This window comes from Hordeum vulgare, chromosome 7H (genome assembly GCF_904849725.1).
Source record: "Hordeum vulgare subsp. vulgare chromosome 7H, MorexV3_pseudomolecules_assembly, whole genome shotgun sequence".
NCBI lineage: Eukaryota > Viridiplantae > Streptophyta > Magnoliopsida > Poales > Poaceae > Hordeum > Hordeum vulgare.
The window spans coordinates 599,147,952-599,168,766 of record NC_058524.1 but is presented as its reverse complement, the minus strand read 5'-3'; the positions used below and the strand labels follow the sequence as shown (position 1 = coordinate 599,168,766).

General features: G+C 47.0%; 1 protein-coding gene and 1 pseudogene across 1 annotated transcript; both read left to right on the top strand.

Annotated features, from left to right (window-relative positions):
* Nucleotides 1–1,024: 1,024 nt before the first annotated feature.
* LOC123409159 lies at nt 1,025–2,378 on the top strand. The gene has a single exon (XM_045102129.1). It carries the CDS (start codon nt 1,277–1,279, stop codon nt 2,210–2,212), a length of 936 nt encoding a protein of 311 aa, XP_044958064.1. The 5' UTR covers nt 1,025–1,276; the 3' UTR covers nt 2,213–2,378.
* Nucleotides 2,379–3,786: 1,408 nt separating this feature from the next.
* On the top strand, nt 3,787–5,534 carry LOC123410631 (annotated as a pseudogene).
* The last annotated feature ends 15,281 nt before the right edge of the window (nt 5,535–20,815 follow it).

The window sequence follows — 20,815 nt, the reverse complement described above, 5'->3', positions numbered from 1 at the left end:
TTTCTTCTCGATTCCGTGTGCCCGGATAAATGTCTAAATGTTAATACTTTTAGCAGTAAGATTATTCATGTATTTTAAATGCGTGCAAATTTTTATGATGAGATTTCAAGAGCTCGTCACAAGAAATCAAATGATGAATACATATCGTAATTATGACAATCACTTTAGAAGTTGCTGCCCTTTGAAATCACAAAAACACACAAGAAAATTCTAAACTTTGTCTCCTGTGTGTGGCAAGCGGGGGAGAGAGTGCGGTGTGGAATTTGGGCCACAGGCTTTTTTCATCTTTAGGATGTGGGGTTGGGCAATTTATACACATGGTGTGTGATTAGTTAGACTTTTCAGCAAACAATTTATCCTCGAGACGCGTCTAACATTAAAATTTCCATACATGTCGCTTTAAATCCATCCATTACATTTAAAACCGAAGAATTGCTAGGTGTGCGTTAGAATACATGTAGGAGATAATTATTAACTCCACGCGTAAGAGAGTCACTGTATATAAATCTAGGTTTCAAAATAAGTGTCGTGTTTTAGTTCAAATCTCAAACTCGTTACCATCTATCAATTTACTTATGTTTTCAGAAAAAAAATATTGTTTATCACCACGCTACAACCCCTAGCCATCAGCCTATTTTTCAACATGTTAACACATAGCAACTTATAGTTCTAGCAAAATAAATAAACCATAAACTACTTTGAACTTTCTAATCACAACAATTATGGATAATGTCATTCTTATAGTCTTTCTCTTTGGCGCATGCACGCATACAAATACAAATTAGCTACCAATGTGAAAACATATACTTCCTCCGTTTCTAAATATAAGTCTTTGCAAAAATTTCAATACAAACTACCTACGGAGTAAAATGAGTGAATCTATGTTTTAAAATATATCTAATATAGACATTCATTTGTAATTTATAATAAAATTTAAAAAAAATCATATTTAAAAACGAAGGGAGTATAACGGTTTAAGGCTAATCAGAAGCAGGAGAGATGGCAGCGAAAGTTATCCTGAAAGTGATATTGGTGGCCATTTGTGGAAAAAACATCCCATTACCTGTTGGCCATGCATGCGACGACTTGCACGCCCTTAATTTTCCAAGTCTTCCTTTGACCAACGACAACGAGGCTGTGCACACACACGTTATCATCTGTACACAAACCTATACACATCTCCTTCCGGTTTCAGGCCTTGATCCATTCCTCCTCCAGCTCCCTCAGGCTTCAGGCTTCAGGCTTCGAGCTGATCACAACTCTCAAGTTACCAGCCATGGCGGCCAAGGCCACCTCATGCTTCACCTTCCTCAAAGAAGCGCTGGTCCTCCCCACGCAGAACCCCAAGCTCTTCGCCCCAATCTTCATCCTCCTTGCCGTCATCGCCTTCCTCGTCCCCGCGGTCAACGTGGTCTTCATCCAGCCGCTCACCGCCGAGATGCTCCGCCACCTCGCCGAGATGCAGACAACCGACCCCTCGACCGCCGAGTTCGCCAGGCTCTTGCAGGAGATACGGCAGGAAACGAGGGAGCTCGTCATCATCACCGTCGCCCTCACGGTCGTCACCCTGGTGCTCGTCTTCGCCAAGCAGATCCTCTCCTTCTCCGCGGCCTGCACGACCTACTCCGGCGACCGCTACACCCTCGCGGAGCTCCTCCGCAGGCTGACCAAGTGGGGAAACCTGAGGGGCCCTCTCGTGACCGTGGGCGTGGTCACCGCGCTCCAGCTCACGTTCATGGTGCTCCTCGGCGTCTACCTCTCCAGCGTCATGCGCCACTCGGGGTTGCTCTCCGTGCAAGGCGCGCTCTTCGTCCTCGCCTTCCTGGCCTTCATCTACTTCGGGGTCGTGGCCGTGGTGGGCGTCGCCGTGTCGGTGGCCGACGAGGGGTGCCGCGGCGTGCGCGCGCTCGGGCGGGCGTGGCGGCTCATGACGCGGGTGAGCAGGAAGGAGGGCGCCTTGCTGGCGGCGGTGATGGTCCTCCTGCCGACCGTTTTGAGCCCGGTGAGCGCGCTCGCGCTCGCGTACGCGAAGAAGAGCATGGCGGTGGGGCTCTGCCTGCTCGCCGTGCAGGCTCTGCTGTCCGGTGCGGTGGAGCTGTTCTACATCGCGGCGGCCACGGTGTACTACTACAAGGCCATGGAGAGCAAGGGCGTGATGGTCCTGGCTTTTGATGGCTATGCCAAGATACCTTCCCGTGAGGCAAATGTCTGATTGATCGGCCGGCCCCTGTATAGTGAGTCATATATATACTTGTGGTGCTTCCTACCTGTGTGATCATTATCATTGTACTACATACTATTTTACTATGTCAAATCTTGGAATATGTATACATACATGAGATAAGAGTAAAAATATATGTGTGTAGGTCAGCAAATTAGTATCCCCTCCTTTTTATCATCAATTGCTCATATCCAGGTCATGAACTTTAGATTAGTCAGTCAAGGCAGTGAACAGAGCCAGAATCTTGCAAGGTGTAGTGGAGTTATTCTAGCTTATATTCATCCTCTGTACCACAAGTTAAGGGTACTTATATTAGTGTTTCCAAACAACAAGTATTTAGATGCAGAAGGAGTATAAGCCAGCAAAAACCCTTAATCTTTTGCATAACACAACGTTGCGCTTAACCAATGGCATGTCAACATATAGACAGTGTCATGATACCATTCTTTTCATCCACAAGTAAACGCAAGGTCTTAGATTCTTTGCCTGCATGATCATTCTAGCAATGGCGTCATTAGTATTTACATGACGCATACCTTCCACTAAAGCAATCCAATATCTAATATCACTTTATTAAAAAAATAAATATCAAAAAATTTAATATCAGTTCCTACCTCTCACTATACCAACAAAACATACAACGTTTGCCTCAAATCATAAAAAACAAGAACCGGTCACTGCTTCATGAAAAACCTATCAAAAAGTGGGTTGGGCTTGTAGTGAGAAGGGTTAGATCGACCACAAAACATATTCATGAGGGGACTATTGTGGTTCAAGAAGGCGTGGCTCCATGCCGCATCGATCAACAACAACGAGCTCCAAATGGCGTCGAGCAACGACCACTCGAAGAACTCAAGGGTGAAGAGGAGATAGAGAGATGGATGTGTTTTAAGGATTTACATGATCGATGGACGAATATCGTTACTATGGGTTGATTTCATAAAATACTGTGATGCACACATTGACTGAGGTCCAGAAATTAAATTAAAAAAATGCAGGTATGTGCATGTGGGAGGGGGGGGGGGGTGGCAAACACACAACGGCGGTGTGCCTGCGTCTGAAGTGGTCTAATTCAGACTGATTTGTATGTAAATGAAATAACAATAGAGTTGATGTACCACTCTTGCGGGGTTATCAAGTTTATGTATAGCTTTGTTATCGTGATGCAAGTTTATGTATAGCTTTGTTATCGTGATGTAAGTTTATGTATTAATATAAGCTTAATTAACTATCAAATAAATGAAGTTGCAAATGTTTATCAGATGAAGTGCCAAGAGGACGCAAGCATAATAATGAGCATGCACCCGACACCTGCATACCAAGGCGCATACTATCAACATCAACACACACACACACGCGCGCGATCACCTTAGCAAAAAAAGAAGTGAGAGACGGTATTTTTTTTTCTAGACAAAAAAGTGAGAGACAGTACACCGGCACGGCGCCACATACATGCCAGATGCCCGCGATAGGCCCACAATAAAACGGATCGGAAAGTGGGCGGGCCCATCTAAAGCCCACCTCACGGCTGCAATTCCCGTCGAGACGCTTCGAGAGAGGGCGTGGTGGTGGTGGAGACGGACTCCTACCGCCCTGTTCAGCTCGCGCCGTGACATAACCGAGCCGGCCTCTTCTCCCCGACCTATAAAATTCCCCACACACGCATCGATCCCCAATCCACTCGCCGGCAACTTCTCCGATCGACAAAACCCGCCGCAACACAAGCGTCCATCTCACCTCTCGCGAACCTCCATCAAGGTATGCGCCCGCCATCGATTTCCTGCTAGTATATGTTCAATGTTATTACGTGATTAGATTATACTCCCTCCGTTCCTAAATATAAGTAGTTTTAGAGATTTCATTAGAGGTCTACATACTGATGTACATAGACATATTTTAGAACGTAGATTCATTCATTTTGCTTCTTATGTAGTCCACTAGTACAATCTCTAAAAAGATCTATATTTAGGAACGGAGGGAGTAGATGATGACTTCGTACAAACACCTTGGCGATTTCCGTAGATCCGCGGAGGTCGCCGTGCCCATGGTTTATGATTTTGTTTATATATATGCTGGTATGATGAAGCACTGGTCGATTTTGTAATTTTGTTCGTGTGGATTTCAGTCTAATGAAACTGCTGTCCCGTGATGGTTCATCTAGAATTGTTGGTTAGAATTTTACCGATTAGTGCTTCACCTGCTGTGGTAGATTAGAATTTTACCGATTAGTGCTTCACCTGCTGTGGCAGATTTCCTTGCTCCACCAGATTCCTCGGCTGGCCAATGTTGTTAAGTAGAATCTCGTTAGTATTTCATCCACACTCCAATGTCGTTATTCAATCTCTTTGTGCTAAATTTGGATCGGCGTAGTACTGCATTTGCATGTTAGACTTACAATTAATGTGCTGACCTGTTATAGGAACTTAATTTAAACTGGAAATTAGATTATAACGGTTAGATTGTCTACCATATCTTTCATGTACATCTCCTGTGCTGTTGTTATTATTACAGACGCAGATTTACTATTGTAAGATTTAGATCTTTTACTTCACATTGTTTCATGACTATGTTGAACTGGTTGTTTACGCCTCTTCCGTGCTTATTTATCTTGGTTTGTTTGCAGTTTCTAACTATGCGTATCTGTTGCAAGATTTATATACGCCTCTAACTTATCCTGTTTTGTTGCGATTTCCAACTATTCAGATGCAGATCTTTGTGAAGACTCTCACCGGGAAGACAATCACACTCGAGGTCGAGTCCTCTGACACAATTGACAATGTCAAGGCGAAGATCCAGGACAAGGAGGGCATCCCACCGGACCAGCAGCGCCTCATCTTTGCGGGCAAGCAGCTCGAGGATGGCCGGACACTTGCCGATTACAATATCCAGAAGGAGTCCACCCTCCATCTGGTGCTCAGGCTCAGGGGTGGCATGCAGATCTTTGTGAAGACTCTCACCGGGAAGACCCATCACACTCGAGGTCGAGTCTTCGGATACGATTGACAATGTCAAGGCGAAGATCCAGGACAAGGAGGGCATCCCTCCGGACCAGCAGAGGTTGATCTTTGCGGGCAAGCAGCTTGAGGATGGTCGCACTCTGGCGGATTATAACATTCAGAAGGAGTCTACTCTCCATCTGGTGCTCCGCCTACGTGGTGGCCAGTGAGTTCTTCGGGCTGGTGGCATCTTCCCTCGTCTTCTCTTGAGTTTTGTGATGTCTGTGGCATGTGTCTGAAACTCTCTATGTGCCATTTGTTAGAACATGTGTTGCTGCCTTTGAGCAGCTTGGTTTATGTTATGATGAATTAGTGAACCTGCATCCTGCTATTCCGCTTGAATCTTTGTGGCGTTGCCTATGATCCTTTCTGCTTATCAATATCATCGTACCATTACATGTTAACAGTATTGTGATGAGTCTCTGTGGCGTTTCCACCCCTGATTGACTAATGCTTCAAAAAGAGAGCATAATCCCCTCTTTACCTCCTTACTACGTTTTTTTTTGCCTTTCAACCAACCATCAATGTTTGTGTAGGGAATCTTTTGCTGCCGGTTTGGGTATTCAGGGAAAAAGTAAGGGAATCTTTTGCTGCCGGTTTGGGTATTCAGGGAAAAAGTAGTACTCCCTCCGTCGGGTGTATACACCCGACATGCGCGCAGTTAAGCTACTTAAATACTACTCCCTCCGTTTCTAAATATAAGTCTTTTTAGAGGTTCCACTAGTGGATTACATACAGATGTATATAGACATACTTTAGAGTGTAGATTCACTTATTTTGTTCCGTATGTAGACCCCTAGTGAAATCTAAAAGACTTATATTTAGGAACGGAGGGAGTATAATAAAGAGCCTATTGCTTCCGTCGGAAAACTCACCGTGGCATTTTTATAAAAAAACCCTTGTAATTTTTAGTATTCAACCCGCGCTCCATCATTATTTTAATAAATCAAAATGATCATAAAAAGATTAAAAGCGTGTGGTATTTTTTTCTCCCGTTGCAACGCACGGGCCTTTTGCTATCTATCTATATCTATATCTATACATAATAATAAAGCGGCTATTGCTTCCGTCGGAAAACCCACCGCGGTATTTTTATAAAAAAAGCCCCTGTAATTTTTGTTATTCAACCCGCGCTTCATCATTTATCTGCAACGCAAAAGGAAAAAATGATTCGCTGCAAAAATTATACCCGTACGCATCGCCTCCTCCCGTCGATCCTGGGCCACCCTGCCTCTGCCCAGGCCGCCGCCACACCAGTCGCCGCCGCGGCCGACCTCAACCGCCACTGCTGCCGATCTCAACCCACCCGCCTCCGCGGCCGTACCTCTCCCCGCTCACTGCCCTGTTACGGCGCTCGAGCGCATCGCGTCGACCCTGGTCCATCCTGGCCTGTGCCCAGTCCGCTACCACACCACTCGCCGCCGCGGCCGACCTCAACCACCACTGTTGTCGATCTCAACCCACCCGCCTTCGCGGCCGTACCTCTGCCCGCTTGCTGGCCCCGTTTCGGCGCTCCAGCACAGCTTCTGGATGAAATCAACGCGACAGCTATAGTGACTGGGGATGATGCGTCTGCTCGATGCAGAACGGCGGCGGTGCGGCGGAGCGAAGTACTTGCAGGTGGAGGCGGGCCTCCATGGCTCACACGGGGAACTCCGAGGTTATGGCGCGACAACGGCGACTCCTTATGGCCAGATAGAGGCGACTAACCCTTGCTCCACTCATCGTATCCCGTCCTCCGGCAGGAACTCATCATCTGGTGAGATCCACTCCCCATGCCTCCAACCGTGTGCCAAGCACCGGCAAGAATTTTTTTTATGGGGATTTGTTTGCTGATGAATGAATGTATTGAACGTAAGATTGTATTATTGTAGAGACAGAGAATGGAACACCACCTTCAGTTTGTCATCTGATCTCACATTCTCTACCCCATGAGTGAAATAAGATAACAGTCCATTGATCAATTCACGTAGCCTCTTTGTTTTGCTTTGCTTGTCCCGCTCAATTTCTCATCATGGTGAAATTAACAATGGATGGGTTAATTTCTCAATAAAATAGGATAGGACTGACTACATTAGTTAGTTAGCTTATTATTTTAATAAATCAAAATGATTATAAAAAGATTAAAAGTGTGTGGTATTTTTTTCTCCCGTTGCAACGCACGGGCCCTTTTGCTAGTAATAAACAATGGCCATGTTTAGATGTTCTAACCGAGTTAGAGGTTTCTAACTCTAACCAAAGAGGTGTTTGGATGGCACGTCGGGTGTATAAGACATGCGCGCAGTTAAGTTTTAGATCGTTAATGTAACTACTTAAATATCTATTATATGTAATAAACAATGGCCCTGTTTAGATGCTCTAGCCGAGTTAGAGGTTTCTAACTATAACCAAAGAGGTGTTTGGATCACACGGTTAGATTGTCTTTTTTCACTTTTTTCAATTATTTGGCTCTTTTAATCAGGATTTGACGTGGGGAGGTAGAGGGAAAAATAACTTTTTCTGGGTCCTACCTAACTCTAACCCAAATAATCTTCTAACCAACTCTAACCCATGGATCCAAACAGGACCAATATATCATTAGATTCATGCGAAGATCCAAACAGGGCCAATTTAGGTAGTTGAATTGACAACCTAAAACTATGCGCATGCCGTATACATTTGGACGGAGGTAGTACACAAACTTCAAACCGTCTCGTGCCAGAGCTCCGAGTAGAGCATGATCATTGATTTTGGAGATGACCCCGGTCGTTGAGCTCTTGTCATTCCAATTTTCTGGGCCAACCGCATCGCATCTGCAGCATTGTGCATATTTGTGTCCCAAAAATTTGTTAGGACGCGTTTGGTTGTCGGAGCGCTGAGAGGAGAAAAGACAGGTTAAACGAATATAGGGTAAAAAAGTCATTTGCCTATTGTTTTGTTGCGATGTAGTCCGGAGCGAACGAGCTCACGAAGAGCACGAACAGGGGCGGACCCACATCAACTCAAGGGTATTCAGTTGAATACCCCATTATTTTTGGCAAAAGATTAGGTATATGTAGTATATATACCGTATCTCTATAAGAAATAATGAAACTGACAGACCAAACGTGCTAATTAAGTTTTTAAGCCCAAAACAGAGGCTAGCCCCAAGTAGCCCACCCTCTCCTGGAGTGCACCACTTGGCCCAGGAGCGCACCACACAGACGCACACATACATTGTCGCCCAAAAAAAGTCCTTGGATTGATTGAGCAAATGCGAGACAGAGTGGCACCTCCCTCCCCGCATGTCGCATCCATCAATCAGGTCGTACACAAACCGCCGATACACCGCCATAGCCACTCCGCCAGGCGACCGCCGGCCGGCAGGGCGGCTGTTGCCCTGACCTCGCGCGCGTGCGAATGGCACGCAGCTGCGATGAATCCTTCGCTCTCCCTGCATCCCTTCTATTCTCATCCCTGAACCTGTAGTAGGCAGCGGGCAATAGGCCACACGCATTGATTTAGTTTCCGAGCCACAACCCTAGATTGAGTTGAAGGTATAATTACTAATTATATGTACTAAGAGCATCTCCAACAGCCGCGCTATACTAGCGCCGCGCCGCAAAAAAAGCAAATATAGCACGCGCGTAATGCGGCGGACAGCTCCAGCGGGCGCGTAAAAACCGCGCGCGCGCTAAACGAGTTGGGCACGCTGGCCATAGCCTCATCCCGCGTTGTGTATTTCGGGCGTCCACTTACGCGCGCGGCACACTCGAGCGCGCGCGCGAACTCGGCCCTTTTCTTCCACCTTTGCTCCCGCGCGCGCCGGCGCCAGCGCCCCTGCCACCATGGACGCGCACACCGGCACCCCGCTGACCCCGCTGTACAGCTGCGACCCCCCCCCCCCCCCCCCCGCCGCCGCCGCCGAAAACCCTAGCGCGGCGGGCGTTGGCGCTGGCGCCGCCGCCGCCGCCGAAGCTCCGCCGACCGTCGGCCTCGCGCGCAGCCTCTTCTTGCCGCCGCGGATGACCACGCCGACGGGTGGCGTCGCGCCGGCGCCGTCCCGTGCCGCCGCCGCACCGTCAAAGCTCCCCAATGCGTCGGAGCCGAAGAAAGGAAAAACATCCGTGAAGAAGAAGGCGACGGACGGCTCCGGCAGCTCGAAGGCGAAGAAGAAGGTTGCAGGGTGGCGGACGGGCGCGGCGTCTACCGAAGCGTCGGCGAGCTCACTTGTTGAGCCGGCGGCCGACGCGCACCACGTGTTCGACGAAATGCCCCAAGGTGAAAAAATTCCAACTTTTATTTTCTTGTTATTTTTTCAATGCATCATCATATAGATAGCTTATATTTGCATTGTTCACAAAACTTTGTAGTCTCAACGATGATGCATACATGTCAACTATGGGTGTTGGGTCCAACAATTCGCATTGGTCTCAAACCAATGACATCCATTTGGACGACCATGAGTTTGAGGTGGACGAGGAGGTGAGGGCATTGTCGAGGCGCCGAAAGGAAGAGCGGGCAATTACACCACCAACGATGACAAATTACTATGCAATACTTGGTTGCAAGTGTCGAGGGATCCATCCGTTGGAGGTGATTAAAGTAGAGATGCTTATTGGGGGCGAATGAAAGAACACTTTGATGCTCAGAATGTGAGTGGAATTGACCGCTCCGAGAGATCACTTCGGTCCCGATGGTCGACAATCAACTCGGATTGTCAAAAGTGGGCGGCCGCACAAAAGGCAGTTGACAAGCTTAACCCAAGTGGCACAAATGAGGATGATAGAGTAAGTGGCATCTCATACATGTTCATCATACTTATTTTTAGTGTCCGAAGTGCTAACTTGTTTTGTTTTTCTTGTAGTACAACATTGCACAAAACTTGTTCAAAGAAGAGACGAGGACAACCAAGAAGGGGAAGATCAAGAAAGGAAAGATCTTTACCTTGCCTCATTGCTACGAAGTGTTGAAGGATGATGAGAAATGGAAGAAGCGTGAAGATTTGGATGATTTGCATTTGAGCAACAAACGCAAGCGCACAATTGAGTTGAATGATGATGAGGAGGAGGAGGATGCATCAAGTGATGACGGCAAGAGAAGCCCCGCACCCAACTCGGTTTCATACTCGAAACCAAAACGACCGGATGGGTGCAAGGAGGACAAAATCGAAAAGAAGAAGAGGAAAGGAGATGATGAGCTCACAAATGCTATGGAAGCTATTGTGAAGGCAAGAAAAGAAGCGAACGAGGTGAGGAAAATGGCAAGGAACCAAGATGCCGCGGCCGAGGAGAGGAGGTTGGCGGCCGAGGAGAGGAGGGTGGCCGCCGAGGAGAGGAAAGTGGCATTGGAGGAGAGGAAGGTGGGCATGGAGGAGCGAGCTAAGTTGTTGGAATGGGAAAATCACTTGTTCTTCTTGGACACATCTTTGTTCAATGATGTGCAAAAGGAATATGTCAACCTTGCCCGTGAAGAAGTGTTGATTCAAGAAAGAGCCATGATCCGCACAATGGGTGGCAGTGGCCTTGGCGGCATGGGTGGCGGTGGCCTCGGCGCCATGGGAGGCATGGGCCTCGGCGCCATAGGAGGCTTGGGTGGCTTCGGAGCCATGGGAGGCATGGGTGCACCTCCGACCGCCATGGGAGGCATTGGTGGCTTTGGAGCCCCCTCCAACGCTATGGGAGGCATGGGTGGCTTTGGAGCACCCTCCAACGCTATGGGAGGCATGGGTGGCATGAGTTTTGCTTCTCTCATGGGAGGCATGGGTGCACCTCCGGCCATGGGTGGAATGTCTTTCGATGTGCCTCACACACATACCCATGAAAATGCCGTTGAAGATCTTGCCAAGACCGTCGGAGCTACACGTGATGCGGTGCGTGATGAGGTTAGGGAGGAAGATTCATCTTCGAAGGTGGAAGAATCGTCTTCGGAAGAAGAGGAAGACGACGAGGAAGATGATTGATGTGTTATATGTCTTCAACTTTGTTGGATGAACTTGTATTTTGAACTTGGTTTGTATTTTGAACTTGGTTGGATGAACTTGTGGGCATGACTTTTATTCATCAACTTGTTTGTGTTAAATTTCACATGTTCATTGCATTTTGATGAATGTTTCAAACTATTTTTTGTCCAAATGCCATATATTTGGGCGCTGCTGCTGCGGCGCGCGCGCTGCATTTTTGCGCGCTGCTGCAGCGGAGCGCGCGCGCTGCATTTTAAAGCTACTGCTGGAAGCAGCGCTGCGCGACACGGCAAACTAGGCGACCAGCGCGCGACAAACTTGTTTTTTAGGCACGGCACGAAGCGCGCCTGTTAGAGATGCTCTAATGCTTCAACTTCAGGAATTGGGATCTCTCTAGTCTCTTCTCATGCCGATTCTTAGTGGCACTGAGTTCATCTCTGTGAGGTACAATCATTTTCAAAGCATCAAGGATCACAAAGTTATCCTATAATTTGTAAGCTTTTTTATCATTACAATTTTCAATCCTCTATATATCTTAGATTTTACCATGATATTGAACAATGTTTTACTTCGAGACCTTGAACAATACCAAGTTATGATCAATTTTCATGAATGTAATATATTATGTGGTGTCTTTTATATAGCTTGGGACTAGTAGAATATGCTTCTAGAATTGGTTAAACGCTCAAAAGAAAGGCCATAGACTTCCAACATTTTTTTTTTCAAAATTGAATACACAATCGTCAATTCCTGGGCCCGCCCATGGCACGAACAGCGTATTTGGTTGGGGGGAATTAAAGACCGGGAATGGGAGTTTAAGCTATGTGAGAGTAAAAATCCCTTGATTGGACCAGGAACATGGGAATTAAGAGGGGAATGGAAAGAGGAATTAAGAGGCCTAACTCCCTCAAATATCTTCCCTGAGGGACCCCTGGTAATTAAAGTGGGGATTGGGAATTGAGAGAAGAAAAAACGATTCAATTTATTGATTACGTGGGCAAGAAAATAGAGGCAGTTAAGGGTGCGTTTGGTTACTTGACAAAAGTCGTTTTTGCCTTGCTAGGCTAGGCTATCCGTTTGGTAGCTCAAATAATACCTTGCTTTTGGGGGCAGATAATCTTGACGGGCCAGAAAATCCTCGCTCCGCAGGGAGAGCCGATTTGACTCGCCCTCGACGGCAAACTCGGACGCGCGAAACAAACTGACGCCGAACGCTTCGGATGGATGAACTCGTCTGCAACAAATCCCTATATCCTCTCCACTCGGACCTCCTCCACTCTCCCCGTTTTCTCCTCATCCCCAACGAAATCCTGAAATCTTGGTATTCCCCACCGGATAAATAGAGCGAGTTGGCTGTTCCCCTCCACGATTTGGTGAAGACGAGCTCCAGATCTGAAAGCGGACGCCTCATCCTCCTTGATCAGGTATGCATCCCCCTCCACATCTCTTGAATCTTCCTGCCTGTGTGTATGAATCTTTCTCCTGTGACTAGAGTGGTTGGCTCAAGGGTTGATTAGTACGAGAGGCTCCAGATCCCAATTAGTTCTGTATATTTCCCATGGTCTTCATGGTTGGATTTTTCTTGGATGACCTGTCTTTAGGATATGATTAGTGCGGCCATGTGATAGCAAGCTCACTCTAATGGCAGGTTGTGGTGTTGGGGCTGGGGCATAATCCTGCTGTTGGTGCGCACCTAACACCCAGTTTTTATTTCTAGTCAATCTGAAATTAAGTGCTACCGTACTAGAAGTGCATGATAGTGGTTGACTTGTACTGGAACATTCATCTGCATCAGATTTCTTGATTTGGTCCGTACTCAAACATGGATATGGAGCTATCTATTTTACATGGATCTGAATTAATTTGTTAGGATTTAGGTCTGCTTATGACTGTGTATATATTGATGGCGCCGTGTTGTGTAAGACATTAATATTTATTTTTCTTTCACTGATTTATAGATGAACGGCAATGCGCAAATTAACAGAAAAATAGCGCTCTTCAGTGCATTTGTGGTGGCATATTATGCATTGATCGTATATCTAAGCAACTCTAGTCATCCTATAAGATACTCATTGTTAGAGAGAAATAAAGAAAGAATGGCATATCTACGCAAACTTTACTGCGGCGAGGAGAAACACTACATTGCGGAATTACGTATGGGAAAATCAGTTTTCTTCAAACTGTGTCATAAATTACGGAGTATGAGACAACTTAAAGATACATGGCATTGTACTGTTGAGGAACAAGTAGCCATGTTCCTCACTACTGTAGGGCATCATAAGAAAAATGTCGATATTAGTATCCATTTTACAAGGTCAGGTGAAACAGTGAGTCGTTACTTCAACAAAGTTTTATTTGCAATTGGGAAACTTGGCCCAGAAATGCTTAGGCATCGCACACTCGATACACCGTCAAAAATTCAAGGCAACCTCCTGATGACACCAACAATGAAAGCTCATGTTCAAAGCGTCCTCGAGGTGACAAACGCAATAAAGGTAAGAGGGTGAAGTGTGATGAGAGTGTGGTTCAAGACATGACGCGGTCACTGCGTGATATGTCAGATACTATGCGTTTCACACACGTGACCAACCCGAATGAGAATTTGTTCAAAATAATTGATGACATGGAAGAATACCCTCTCTTCGTCCGACTTTCACTACAGACATCTTTGGCCACGAATGAACAAGTGGCTTCCATGTTCAAGGGGAGACCAATGGCTGCTATTCAAGAGTTTGTGCGGCGCTGGGTCGGTGATAACTATCCTGACCACATTCATGTTCCTCCTGACGTGTGATTCATGAAAAATAAATTCGTATCTTAGGGAAATAAAGTCGATGCCTCATGCTGACATGTGATGATGTCATAGAATTTTTCATTCATGAAAAATAAGCTTGTTACCCGGATTAATTCTTTATCAGTGAGTGTTTTTGCAAAGTGTGTTAAACTTATATTCATAAAGTTGTGATGATTTTTTTCATGAATATTTACAATTGATCTCCTGTAGCCATTTCTCTATTTCACCAAAAAAAATCAAGGATATTGCAATGATGATGTATTTATTATAAGGTATTTGTATTTGGATACTATGAAGGACTACCTTGCCTGCAGCTCAACCAAATGACTAGCTGCTGGCTCTTGCCAGCAACGGCATTGAACCAAACGTGCAGCTATGGCACAGGTAACCATCCGAGCTAAGCTAGCCAGGCAAGCTCAGCTATGGGCAAGCTGGGCAATACAACCAAACATTCCCTAAGTCTCCTCTTCCCCTGCCTAATCCTACCAACCAAACAGAGGCAGTTAAGTCTCTCTTAAATTCCCTGGTCTAATTTCCTTCACCTGCCAATCAAAGGAATGGGATTTAATATCAATTTTCCATGATAATCCCTCTGCAAACTCCCATCTCTAATCCATTCCCTCTACCCGTCGCTGCCAAACACGCTGGAAGGACTTGGCCGTGAGCACGTGGGTGCCTCCATCCAATTTCGCTGCACGATGAGTAGAGCAGTGCTACCGCCTTCACTACAAGGTGCAACCGTAGCAGAGGAAGAAGGTGCAGACCACGCCCGCCATGGCGACGGACTCGACGGCGGCGACGACGCCCCAGAGCACGGCGTCTGACGACCGGCTGGTCGAGCAGCAGTCCCGGCCAGACGACGTTGGGCGCCGTCCGCGTCGCATGTACGGCGCCGAGGCCGAGCGCGCGCAGCTGCTGTCCTGCTGCTGCTGCAGCTCTTCGTCGCCGTCGTGCGGCTCGCCGTCCTGCTGCTACTGCTGCTCTCCGTCACCGTCTCGCGCGGCTCGCGTGTACGGCGGCTCTTGTTCCGTCCAAGAGACTCGGACACCACTGCCGAGGCGGGTGTGGAGGCCGGATCCGGCGCGCGAGGAGGTCAGATCGACGGTGTGGACAATGAAAGAGGGTGGAAGGAGACGATGGTATAAGGTGATTAACGGCTAACACATTTACAAACAAATTATCTTTGAATAATGATACTCATTTTGGTTTGCTACCATTTGACGACACGAGTACCATAGAGGAATTCTTGTTTGTTCCCTCTTATTCATGTTTATACTTTGGAAAAAGTTCATTTTAAACCCGGTATTGGTAGAGGTTCGTCGAAATGAACCCTTAACTCAAAATCCCGGTCGATTGTACACTAAACTATGCAATCCCGGTCTAAATCAAACCCTAGAAAATTTTAACCGGGATCCATCTAATGAGCCGGCCTGCTTTAGTTTTTTCGTTTGCAGAGGAGATACACCACGGTTGAACCGGTCCATCAATCTGTACCGTGAGATGGAAAAAAGGAGAGCAAAAATTGAAAGTCCGCACTAGGTTCTATTGTGCACCAAAGAGATCGAAGACTGGACAGTCACCAAACCCAACCAACGTGTGGCACTGGACCCAGCGGTTCAAAGCAGAACTGGGCGAGCAGTGCCCCATTCGAACTCGGCCGAGCAGCTGTAGTTGAGCCACCGCCAAACAGGAAAAAAAGAAATCAGTAAAAAGAAAAAGAAACAGTGAAGAAAAACAAAAATAAAAAAGGAAGGAAAAAGAACAACAAAAAAATAAAAACATTTTTTTCGTTCAAAAATAAAAATAACACACTTTTCCTCTTTAGTATTCTAATTTGATCATTCCTGCTGGTGATTTGCCTGTATCTTTTCTTAAACTATAATGCAATCTTATGCTTTTAGAGAAGCCCATTATACACCGGGATGTGAAGTCATCAAACATTCTACTAACTGAAGCCTTCCGGGCTCTAGAGATATGAATTGTAATGCAATAATCTTATTAGGGGTGCTGGTGCATGTATATATAATACAAGGGAAGGCCTCTACCTCAATTATACAAGACTAGGAGGTGGGCCACACACTGGTGGAAAAAAGGCCTTTGGTCGTGGTTCGCAACTGCCATTAGTCGCGGTTGCGCAACCGCGACCAACTAAGCGCGACTAAAGCCCCCCACCTTTAGTCGCGGTTTCTTAAGAACCGCGACTAAAGGCCCGTCCACGTGGGCGCCAGGCGGCCGTCGGGGCGGAGGACCTTTAGTCGCGGTTCTTCTGGCCAACCGCGACTAAAGGCCGCCACAGGTTTAGGGTTTTAGCGCGCGCGCCCCCCCCTAAACCTGTTTTCTGTTTAATTTGTATTGTTTTATTTCTTTTGTGCTTTATTTTAATTTTGAAGGAATTTCATATATTCTACGGTACTACATACATGCATATGAATGTACAATTTCAAACAAATTTGAAATTAGAACCAAAAAGAATTCAAGAGGAATATACAATATATATTCAATATCATCGGATGACCATATACAATTTTGAACAAGTTTCCATACATAATTTAATGCATATAAAGTTCTACGTCCTCGTAATGGTGTTCTCCTTTAGGATGGAGGACTTCCCTGCTGAACCATCCAGCTAGTTCCTCTTGAAGTGGTCGGAAGCGAGCTTCTGGACTAAGCATCATCCGGAGGTTATTCCTCCCCGCATTGGTATCACTCGGAACCCGCTCAGAGGTGTATCTCCGGATCATCTCACAGACATAGTATCCACATAGATTGGTCCCCGCTGGCTGAATATCCCCAGCATTCTTAGGCTTTGACCTTTTGAATTCTAGCTCTTTTTTGAATTCACCGACCTTTGTATCTACGAACCGTCTCCAAACCCTACGAGGCAAAGAAAATTAAATGAACAAGAGAGTTATTAGTTACTTGATATTAGGAAATGAACGAAATAGGCCGATCGATATAGAGCGCAAATGAATGAAAATAATTACTTCTGCAGCATTCTTCTCATGCCGCCCCAAAGCTTTGGATCCATATTCAGAGAGTCGTGGACGAGACATTCTGAGGTGTTAACTTTAATTACTAGCAGAATCCAGTGGAACCTGCGGACACGATACATGCACAGTACGTCATGCATAACTCATCGATTAGCCGGCCACATACCATGCATGGAGTAAACAAAAGAGAATGTGCTCAAGACAGAAACACTCACCCAAAATGATAAGGAAATATAATATCACTTTTGAGTTCCTGCTTTGTAAGAAACTGCCACAGGTCTGCCTCCATGTCGGCGGGGTGATGCTCCAACACATGTCCATTAACGATGTGTGGGTCAATGAACCCAACATCATGGATGTTCCTTACTCTGCATTCCTTAATCTTCATTCTGCATGTATAATAGCGGACACAACAATATAGTTAGGACATATATATAGTGCAGGCAATATGAACGAGATGGGGTAGAAATAAATCACTTACAGAACGTAGCAACTGATGATAGATTTGTCGAGATCGCGCAGATTGAAAAGCTGGAACAATTCACTCAGTTCAATTTGTACATAGTAATGTTTGAAGTGATGCTCATGTCTAATTTCCGCATAAATATAATCTTTGGCGTTTTTATTTTTTATGTAACCCTTGTACCATTTCAGCAGACCTTTCATTTGTGGAGGTAGATCCTTTTCCTACGCAGGCTCGACGAGAGGCCCATTCTTGACATATGTAATTACTACCTCCTTCACTGGCGCCTCATCAAGGCCTAACAGTTCACGAAGAGTAATACCTAAGTTGGCCGCTTGTTCTCTGGCACTCGTTGCAGTCAATCCCTGTGCTGCCGCAGCTTGTATGATCCAAGGGGCATCCGGACCGGCGGCTTCCACTATAAGCGGGGCAATCGATTGTTTACTTTGTTCCCCGAGCTGGGCAACTTGTTTCCCGCTTTTTTTACTTTCGGCCTTCTCCCGCTCTTTGTTCTCCTTGAACATGAGTGCCTGCCTGCGAAGTTCACGTGCATAGTCGTCAGGCAGATTCTTCGCGGCTTGGGACGGTGTGCTCAAAAATGACTTAGCCCACTTCTTTTGCTCATCAGAAAATACTGGCTTGGGCTCGGGCTCTCTTTTCTTCTTGCAGTCCGCCTTCCATTTCTCCAAATCAGCAGCCGCGGCCGCGTCGACTTCCTCGGCACTACGTTCCCAAGGCCTTGTGGGGAGAGGCTTCAGTGATGGCTCCGGTACCTTTGTGGTCTTAGGTACATAAGGGTCCGGGTTAATAATCCAGGACTGCTTCTGCTTCTGCTTCTTTGCCGGAGGTGGATTGGGGGGCGGCGTCTGATCACCCGCCGGACGAGGACTGGGGGGCGGCGTCTGATCACCCGCCGGACGTTGTGGACTGGGGGGCGTCGGCTGACGTGACGGAGGTGTAGGTGAACCGCCACCACCACCACCACCACCACCACCACCGTAGGGGGGTGGACTTGTTGTCCTTGGCGCCTCGCCTGGAAACTTGATAAACTTCTTTTGCCATAGAATGAAATGGCGCTTGACATCTCCAAGTCTTTTCTCCCCTTCAGGTGTAGCAATGTCAATCTCCAGGTCCTCAAACCCTTGGACTATGTCCTCCACCGTGACACGAGCATAGCCATCTTGAATGGGGTTGTTGTGGTGGAGTGCTCCAGGTAAACATGGTAAAGCACTGCCGATGGCTACCTTCATGGACATGTTCCCGATAGGATAATACAGATGACATTCTTTCATCTCCTTTATATCGTCCACGGGGTAGCGAGGAGGCTCCGGTGCAGTAATTTCGACCACCAGAGGCTCCGGTGCAGTAATTTCGACCACCAGAGGCTCCGGTGCATTAATTTCGATCGTCGGTGCATCTGCACCAGCCGGTGGGGCCTCCGTGGAAGCCACGCTGCTTCTCCGCTGCTGGCTTCCGAGATCCGCTGGATGATCTTCATGCTGCACCCGAGCTGCATCTCTTTCGGCTACTAGTACACTCATGGTTTTCTTCATCACATCCATTTCCGATGCCAACCGCGCCACAACATCTGCTTCCCGATCCATCTTTCTCTTACGGCTTCTGTAACCGTACGGGTCATCGTTCTGGGGGAACCCTATTTTCCACGGAATGTGCCCCATGCCTCGTACACGTCCTCCGTGTTCAGGATTCCCGAGGGCTTTTGTCAGCGCGTCGTTCTCTCTGTTGAACTTGATCTTCCCCTCTTGAGCATCCCTCATTGCGTCAATAAGGGCTTGGGTGGGTTTAATTAATTTGCCCCGGTAAACACACTCCCCTGTCTCCGGGTTCAGCGTTCCCCCATGCCCGTACCACCAGCTTTTGGCCCTTGGGTCCCATCCCTCCGTACCTGGACGGATTCCTCGCGCCCTCAGCTCGTTCTCCATCTTCTCCAACCTAGGCAACAAAATGCGATACCCTCCTGGCCCCATAATATGATTGTACTCCTTCTTAGCCGCATTTTCCTTATTTTTTTTCGATATTTGAATGAACTGCTCCGATTTCTTTTGCTTCACAAATTCTGGCCAATCATGTTTCAGTTTCTCATATTGTCCTTTGAAATCCGGAGTCTTGTTCTGCTTGACAAAGTCATGGGCTAGATTTTGCTTGAATTTCCGGAATGCGTCGGCCATCTTATGAAGAGCGAACTGTTTGACTAGCCTCCTCCTCTCCTTGTTTTCCTCAATCTTGTTACCCTCCTCATCGAATTTGTTGTATTCCGGAGGTAGAACGAAATGTTCCATAAGCTTCTTGAAGCAATCTTTTTTTGTTCTCTTATCGACAAAAGTGAAACCTGCAGCAATTCGTGCCTTCTTTGGCTCATTCCACTCCTGGACGGTGATCGAGACGTTGTCTCTAACAACGGCTCCGCATTGGCTGACAAACTTGGTGGCGTTCTTGCGGGGCTCCAGCGGCCTGCCGGTTGCACTGTCGACAACCTCGATGGTGCATGTTTCTCCTTGTTTCATCGTCTTGGTTGCGCCACGCTTTGACGACGTACTCGATTGTTTCGACGATCCGGCCGAGGGCTAAAATAAGAAAGAGAGTCGCGCGCGTTAGTACACACATATTTATTCAAATCCGTTAGTTTGTATCACCAGAGGCTCAATGTATATATATACCTCGGCGCCGGAGGTGGTTGCTACTTCCATTTGAAGATCGTCGTTTATCGACGTTTGTTCGGCATCATCTTGCTGACGGCGCCCTTCATCTTCACCGTCAAGGTTCAGATAAGAAGAGATATCATCTTCTTCTTCTCCGGTCGGCACATATAGAATATCGCCGTTTATGATGCCGAACATATGTGCTTCACCGTCCGGATCATAGTTGTCCATAATCGGGTCAGCTCTATCGTCCGCCATTATGTCAGTCCTGAAAACATGTAGTAAAAACAAATTAATTAAGTGAAGAAGGGGGGCGGTGGCGGTGGCGGTGGCGGTGGCGAAAGGGCGGTGGCAAAAGGAGGGGGCGAGGAAGGGGTGGGAGAGGGTGTCGCGGTAGAGCGCGAGACGGGGCGGCAGACGACGGCGTCACGGAGAGGGAGACCCGGGACCATACTTTTTTTCTCATCACTGCCGTGTGTACTAACCACACGAGTATGAGACCCGGGACTGTGCAGGTGCATCGAGAAATCATAGGGCTCGACAATATGTTTTCTCTTCGTGGGATGCTAGCGGTCGCATCAACTGAGCGTTTTCTTCCCGACGTCTTCTATTCTCAAGATGAAGTGATGACCTCCCTTTCTTTATTTCTTTTTCTTTGTTCTTGCATAGTCTTCCCGACGGCTGTGGCTGAATATCCGACACATGAAAAAGTTTTAACTAGAGTTTTTGACCGTGAACCTGCTGCTTCAGCTTTGCACTGGCCGACCGCCG